Source organism: Cornus florida, unplaced genomic scaffold (assembly GCF_030987335.1).
Source record: "Cornus florida cultivar Cherokee Brave unplaced genomic scaffold, ASM3098733v1 CherokeeBrave_3.0.0_Hap2_Chr11, whole genome shotgun sequence".
Taxonomy (NCBI): Eukaryota; Viridiplantae; Streptophyta; class Magnoliopsida; order Cornales; family Cornaceae; genus Cornus; species Cornus florida.
In genome coordinates this window covers 122704852-122713486 of record NW_026775581.1, presented here as the reverse complement: position 1 = coordinate 122713486, position 8635 = coordinate 122704852, and the positions used below count along the sequence as shown (strand labels likewise).

The 8635-nt window shown below is 36.3% G+C and overlaps 1 protein-coding gene across 1 annotated transcript; it reads right to left on the bottom strand.

The window, feature by feature from the left end:
* Window positions 1-411: 411 nt before the first annotated feature.
* LOC132281136 (tubulin alpha-3 chain) lies at window positions 412-4201 on the bottom strand. Its single transcript, XM_059782870.1, has 4 exons — window positions 3955-4201; window positions 1833-2067; window positions 1372-1742; window positions 412-1286 (listed from the first exon to the last, which is right to left on the bottom strand). The coding sequence occupies exons 1-4, from the start codon at window positions 4045-4047 to the stop codon at window positions 630-632; spliced, it is 1356 nt and encodes a 451-aa protein (XP_059638853.1). The 5' UTR covers window positions 4048-4201; the 3' UTR covers window positions 412-629.
* Between the last annotated feature and the right edge of the window lie 4434 nt (window positions 4202-8635).

Below are 8635 nucleotides of genomic sequence, written 5' to 3'. Positions count from 1 at the left end.
TTATATACCTCCCACAGTTGAAGAAACAAAAAACAAACATCAATTAACAAGAACAATTTATTTCTTTCCTATCCTAAGAGTATGAAAGACCGCATCGCAGTGGTAGGAGATGAATAACTCAAAAAATAGATTTTGATACCCATAAAGATACAAGCACAAGGCCAGCCAACCAGCCATGAGATAGCAGTGAGAACAATTTATCTGGAAACAGAAACATCAGCAAGTTGTATAAGACCCTAAGTTATTAGCATACTTGATGGATAAAGGATCATAAAGAAATTGAGCGAATTGGGTAAAAATCGTACTCTAATATTTCAATCCTCTTTAGATTAAAGAGCCCTCAACGAGAGATCCTTCCAAAGATGTCATTATCTGTGATAAGAATAATATGCAGAACATTGAACAATAAACTAGACAATTTCTAACACAGCCACATTCATATCATCAAAGAAGTCTAGTACAAGAACACGATAACATTGCAAACAGCAATTAAGCAGCTGCTGCAAACAAAGTGAGCGAAAATAGAAGAATACAACAACCATAGAGAAAGACCAACATAGCAAACACCACCAGACAGAGAAACAAGGAAATGAAATAAAACTAGCAGGACAAAAGCACACATTCACCACTCAGTACTCATCTCCCTCATCACCATCTTCACCCTCAGCATACTCAGCACCTACCTCCTCGTAGTCCTTCTCAAGAGCAGCAAGGTCCTCACGGGCTTCAGAGAATTCACCTTCCTCCATTCCCTCACCGACATACCAGTGTACAAATGCCCTCTTAGCATACATGAGGTCAAATTTGTGGTCAATGCGTGAGAACACCTCTGCAACGCTAGTGGAGTTCGAGATCATGCACACAGCCCTCTGCACCTTGGCAAGATCACCACCCTGAACAACGGTTGGGGGCTGGTAGTTGATACCACATTTGAATCCAGTGGGGCACCAGTCCACAAATTGGATTGTGCGCTTAGTTTTGATAGTGGCCACAGCTGCATTGACATCCTTGGGAACCACATCGCCTCTGTACATCAGGCAGCATGCCATGTACTTGCCATGGCGAGGATCACACTTGGCCATCATGGATGACGGTTCAAATGCACTGTTAGTGATCTCTGCAACTGAAAGCTGCTCGTGATAGGCCTTCTCAGCCGAGATAACAGGGGCATAAGATGAAAGCATGAAGTGAATCCTGGGGTATGGTACCAGGTTAGTCTGGAACTCATTCACATCAACATTCAATGCACCATCAAACCTTAGGGAAGCAGTCAGGGATGAAATCACCTGAACCAAACATTAAAAGGTGGTTAGAAAGACAAATCCTTCAGCAAAATAAGGCAACTGCAAACCGAGAGGGAAAAAAGCACACCTGAGAAACCAAACGGTTAAGGTTAGTGTAGGTGGGTCGCTCAATATCTAAAGAACGTCTGCAAATATCATAGATGGCCTCATTATCCAGCAGAACAGCAACATCAGTGTGTTCCAGAAGGGAGTGGGTAGAGAGTATGCTGTTGTAGGGTTCAACAACGGAGGTTGAAACCTGTGGTGAAGGATAGACAGTGAAACCAAGCTTCGATTTCTTGCCATAATCAACTGACAGACGTTCCAGAAGAAGGGAACCAAGACCAGAGCCAGTGCCTCCACCAACAGCATTGAAGACCAGGAAACCCTGAAGACCAGTGCAGTTATCAGCAAGCTTCCGGATACGATCCAAGCAGAGATCAACAATCTCTTTTCCAACTGAAAATTATTAAAAACATATATAAGCAAATTTCAGCATTGAGTGGGAGATAATATCATAAAAATCAGAAGCAGCTGCACGATAATTACTGGTGTAGTGTCCGCGGGCAAAGTTGTTAGCTGCATCTTCCTTGCCACTGATGAGCTGTTCTGGGTGGAAAAGTTGGCGGTATGTTCCTGTCCTCACCTCATCGATGACAGTGGGCTCAAGATCTACAAAAACTGCACGGGGAACATGCTTTCCAGCACCAGTTTCACTGAAAAAGGTGTTGAAAGCATCATCACCACCCCCAACAGTCTTGTCACTAGGCATTTGGCCATCAGGCTGTCAAAGACAGAATAGCAAGTCAAACAGAAGTGCATCGAATTCAGGGAAAAAACACTGGACAGTTTTGGAAGATGGAACTATATATATCTTGAGTGTCCAGTATCAAAATTTCTGCACTGGAAAAGTGATATAAGTTTTAAATACTGTGTGAGACAATACAAAGTGACATCAGCACAATATTTGATATGTTTAATTTAAAAGTAACATTAAATAAAGCAATGCAGTAAACAAAAAATCCACTTAATGAACACAAAACAAGGAAAAACAAAAATTGTCAATGAAAAAGATTAAAAATTCAACTGTCTGAAAATTTTAACCCGTGGTAAGGAAAAATCACCCTGTCTGGATTGACAAACAACATCTGGCTTCGTGAAACCAAAATTTTGTTGTAGTTGACCAATTTACATAGTTTTTCAATAAAGTGTTGAAATTTAGACAACAAGAAGAATCAAGCCTTTTACTTAACTATTTGAATCCCATATTTCCATTCCGCTCTATTTAAGGCCATAGCCTCAGTCAATGTTCAAATTTAGACAAATTAATGAAAACTAGAACAATCCCCTTCTCCAAATGCTCTCTTTTCCCCCAAATTACAATTCAAAATTACCAAGATGAAACAAAAAAAATTGCATGCTGCTATTATAAGCAATATCTTAAAAGAAGAATAAGCCTGCATAAATCCAACTGGTAGAAGCAACAAGCTTTCTTGATTAATCAGTACAGGAAATATTAAAACATAGAAGCATAAATGTATTGTACGTACATGACTTAAAGAATAACTTTGAACAAAGAAAAGGTGGGATGGTACAAATATAATAAATTAGAGATCAGCTCAAATGTAAACACTAGTCTAATCATGGGTTATGATCAAAAAGTAAAGTGCATGAGATTATTCAATAATTCGTTTAAAATCGGATAACATATAGTATCACCCTTCAAAATGATAATGCAGATTGTGATCAATATACATAATAAAACAGCATAACTCTAGATCGAACACCATGGACAAAATGTAACAGAATAACATGGCATTCAAAGGACATTAATAGAATCTTATAAAAAAAACTACATGATTCTCCAAAAACAAGGATAACTATCAGAATTCCATGTTTCTAAATTGTTCAAAAACCTAAACAAGCATTTGTCTGCAATGTACATCAAGGACCCTAGATCTGACTAAAAGGAATACGGGTGAAAGACATTAAAATCAACAGCCATAAATCAAAAACATAAGAAATGGTTCACAGTTCTATAGCATCATCATGTGAAAACATTCAAATCCTAGATCTGACAAATACAGAACAGCACTACAATGTTTCCAGTTCAACAATATCATAGATCTGATATATCACAATCATCATAAATTCTCGTAAACGTCTCAAAACTTGAATCAAATGAAGCCGGAAAAAAATCTAAAATGCTACACAGATACAAATAGATCTAGATCTGGAACATTCAACGCAAAACACATAACCACTCAACTGAGACAAATAGAACACAATAAATAATAATCCACCGGAATACAATATATGATTAAAGAGCTACATTTTGACGATTACTCAAAGATCTAGATAAAAATGTGTAAAGTGCTACATCCTGACGATTACTCACAGATCTAATTAAAAACATAAAAATGTGTGTACAAGTGCTACATTTTGACAATTACTCACGGATCTAGATAAAAATGTGTGCAGAGTGCTAAATTTTTTACCATTACTAACAGATCTAGATAAAGCATAAAAATGTGTGTGTAAAAGCGCTACATTTTGACGATTGCTCACAGATCTATATAAGAACGTTTGCATACACACACATTTGTCTCTCTCTCTCTCTATACATATATATATACATATATGAAAAATTAAAGAAGATATGAAGATATACCTGAATGCCATGCTCGAGGCAGTAAAGTTCCCAGCAGGCATTGCCGACCTGAATACCGGCTTGACCAATGTGAATGGAGATACACTCTCTCATTGTCGCTGGAAGGTATGGATCTAGAGATGGATATGCACAGAGAGATCTGAAGAATGGTAAGTAGAGAGAGAAAATTGGAAGCGTTTATTAAGACGCCCTCAACTGAAACCCCTATGAATCTGATGCGAAGGCGATGGATGTCTCAGATCTCAGTCACGCTTACAATTATTTATATCAATCATGATAAGGTCTTAACCGCGGTTAATTAACTGTGGTTACAAAATTCTGCCAGTGGATAAATCTAATTGGCCAGCCTTAACCAACCAATTTCAACCATGGTTTATACCCTCTTTTTCGGGGGCGTTTTCGAAATTTAAAATAGAACGACGCCGAATCGTGATCCACTCGTTTTTGTGTTTTTTTTCTACCTCACAAAGTTTGAAAGTCTCTCTACCTTGCCGCCCGAATTCAATTTTATTTTACTGTACTAATGAGATCTGCATATCCTATTACCCACATTTTAACCCAAATTTAACTAACCCAAACTCAAATATCCTACCAAAACAATAATGTTGTGTTTGGTGTGTAGGAATAGAATAAAATAGAATGCCCATTTTAATCATTCCTTTGTTTGGTATGTAATTTAAAATGCGAATGGCCATTCCATTGGAATGAAAATCTATTCATGAGAATGAGAATTCATTCCACAACTAAACCTATGGAATGGTTATTCCATTCTCAAGTTAATTTTTTTTAAAAGTCAACTTCCCAAAAACCTTAATATTCCAAGTCCAAAAACTACCACTACTTTCCACCACAATCACCTCCGCCTTCCATCACCATCACCGCCACTGACTTTTACCATTGCCCATCGCTTTTCACCACCACCTTTTACCACTGACGTCGCCTTCCTTTGCAGCAATCACCACCACCGTCGCTACCGCCTTTCACCACCACTACCGCCACCACCACCACTACCTTCCACCACCACTGCTGCTGCCTTCCACCGCCACCGTCATCGCCTTTGACCACTGCCACCACCACCTTTCACTATAGCCACCACTTTCTACCACCATTGCCACTGCCTTTCACTACCACTACCACCTTCCACCCCCCGCCACTACCGCCTTTCACCACCTCTACTGCTTTCAACCGCCTCCACCTTCATTGCCTTCCACCTCCGCTACTTCCACCACCGCAATCGCCTTCTACCACTGCCACCTTCTACCACTACCATTGCCACCGCCTTCCACCATTACCACCGCCACCTCCACCACCTTCCACCACCCCCACCTCCACTGCTTTCTACCACTACCACAGTCACCTCCATTAGCTTCTACCACTGCCACCTATATCACTATCTCCTTCCATTACCACCACTACACTACTGCCACCTCTTTCCACCACCAACGTCGTCGCCTTCCAACACCACCACCTACATCACTACCGATTTTCACCTCCATCACCACCATCCACCACCACTACTACCACCATTTATTTTTTAAAAATTATTAAAAAATGTCATTTTGTTAATTTAATTTATTTGTTACTAAAAGGGATATTTTGGAAAATTCAATTTGAAATTTATTTCATTCTAAATTTTAAATTGGTCCAACCAAACACTAGAATGATTATTATTATTCCATTCCTACCCATTTCATATTTACGACCAAACAATAGAATGAAAATGGAATAGTCATTCCATCCCATTCTCATTCTCATTTCATTTCCACTTGTATTCCATTTCATTTCTGCACACCAAACGCAGCATAAGTCCAATTCAAGTTTATTTTTCTAAACTTGACTTAGACACTGTTGATCACATTAATCATAAGAATATAATTGATTATATGAGAATATAAATAATAATGGTAATAATAGAGATTTTATTTGGTTTGAATTGGACCTACTTTAACTTGGTTTCAATCAAAATTAAGATTATACCAAATATATATATATATATATATATTCAACACAAATAAACAACAAAAAGAGCTGCTATGACTCATGTTTGATTCAATTGATTTACTTACACCTCTCCTTTCGCACTACAATTACTGTATATCTACTTTTTAAAATCAGTTGGTTTTTCAATGAATGGTATCAAAATCACGATAATAATGCTTCAGTGTGGTAGCAAAATCAAATTCAAATAAAACGATGCCTTTCTTGTGAGAGCAAAGACAATGTAGTTGTACTCAGTTATGACTTGGCCTGAACCACCACGTGTCCATTCAAATAGTGATTATTTTTTTTTTCTTTTTCTTTTACTAATAGTAATGTCGGTAGGTATGTTGAAAATAAGTTTACAAAGTTTTCTTTATCAATACTTCATGTCCTTGTGTATTGGATACAAAATCTTAGCACATTAAATGCTAAGAAAATTAGAGATAAACAAGTCAAAAAAAAGGGCCCAGTTAAAGATCAGAAAACTGTATATATAAATAGGATAATTTTATTTGGGTGGGCTCGTATTAGGTAGACGAAGTGAATAAACTTACAACTTTGATTTTATCTATTTCATTTAAAGGATAAAAAATTGCTTTGTACACAGTACACGGTTAGAGTTTTAAACTTGAGAATCATTATTGATGTAAATATGTAAGAAATGCATAGTGAAGTAAAAAAAAAAAATCATGAGTACAACATTTGGAGCTTTTATGAAAGCAAACATGAAACCTAACTTCAAGTGGTGGTTTACAAAGAAGAGAAGGCCTAAAATGAGAGTGAATAGCCTGTCAGGTTAGCTAGGTATGACTTGCCTGCAATCCAATCAAGGGTTCAAGACTATATATATACACACACACACACATATAATTATACTGCTTTCTCCGTCCCTTTTTAATTATCCGCCTCGTATACTTACACTATACGAGGCGGACAATTAAAAAGGGACGAGGTAATACAAAGTTATGAGACTCTTTTGGAGGAGGAGGAGGAGGAGGAGGAGGAGGAGGCAAGTCACCCTTGGCTACCAAAGAAGACTCTTAAACTCATTATAGACCTCTCTTCCACAACCTTCATGATCAACTGCTCGCTTGGATGCCAAACCTCAGTCTCAAATTATCCATTTATAGCCAATTACAAAATGAAGATCAGATTCGGACAACCACATTTATTTTTTCTTTTTCTTTTTTATAATTAAATTCTAATCTACAATTCTGCATTATCTAGTTGCCCATGAAGGAATATATTCTCATCTTCAGCTACAGCCTACATGCATGGGATTGGGACCTAATTTATACTTCATGCCCTACTATTTTGATGATGGATGCACAGACTTGCACACTGGCTTTGCAACTTGCATAAAATCAAATTTCTGTAATCTCTATTTTCTGTGAGAGGGAACTATACATAGAAGCACATTGTTCTATAGAGATAAATGCTGAATAAAGTTGAATGTTACTAGTAAAGCTTTGGTGATAAGAAGAACAAAATATTAGTAGGGATCAACTCTCTTCTTCTATCTATTTCTCCTTTTTATCCTTCACTCTTACTAAAATGGTGTCATGATTCCAATTAAAGGTGACAAAACAAGTCCATTTGACATTCCCTAGACCTATCTAAAGCGTAAAGTCAAGGCATCATCATCCATTACAGAGAGGCATTGTTTAGATAGACTTTGTTTTTTAGGCTCATGGCATGCACTGAATTTCAAACCCTCAATAAAAATCTCTTTATGTTATGTTTGAGTGTGGGATAGACCTTCAATGGATCGGATTTTGATTTGAAGCCGATCCGATAACTCAGATATGGATTAAAGATTTAATCCGATAATTTATTAACGATCCGAATTCGATAATCTATTAATTAAACAAATCGGATATGGATTATGGCTGATCCGATCTGATAATAATCTGATCCGAAATAATATATTATATAATATATTAAACGCTTATAATCTAATTTATATTTATATATTATCAAAATATTTCATTATTTTCTCCTCTTTTTATTTTTTTTATTCCAAAATTTTTATTCTTTAATAAAGAATAAAAGATATAATTTTCTTTTCATATTTTATTTATCTTTTTAAATTATTTTTATCCTCTTTTGACATAATTTTTATATATATTAAAAAAAAAAATTGTACACACACTCCCTTATTGGATCATACTGGATTATTGGATCGGATATACATTTATTAACAAATCTGATATGGATTTATTCACAAAATATCAGTCGGATTATCGGATCGGATTAGATCGAGCATAGCCTTATCAGATTAAGATTGAATCAACACTTATTCGGTCTGAATCCGGCCTGTTTACAAGTCTAATTTGGAGCATCGAATCGATCAAAATTTATATTAAATTTTCTCTAATTCTAAATCTATGGCGCCAATTCAGTGCTGCCAAACACAGAATTTATCAAATCACGTGAATTGTCAAATTAACCATATGATTTATAATTACCTTCTAAATACAATTCCCTTACTAAAAAAACTAGCTTAATTTTTTTGTTAAGCTTAAAAATTATAATTCATTTGGAAGGGATTTTGGTTATTTGACTTCAAATTAATTCAATGCATGTTACATTTGAAAGTACTGAATCATCGAGTTGAATAAAATCTTAGCACATTAAACGCAGCATAAGTCCGATTCAAGTTTATTTTTCTAAACTTGACTTAGACACTATTGATCACATT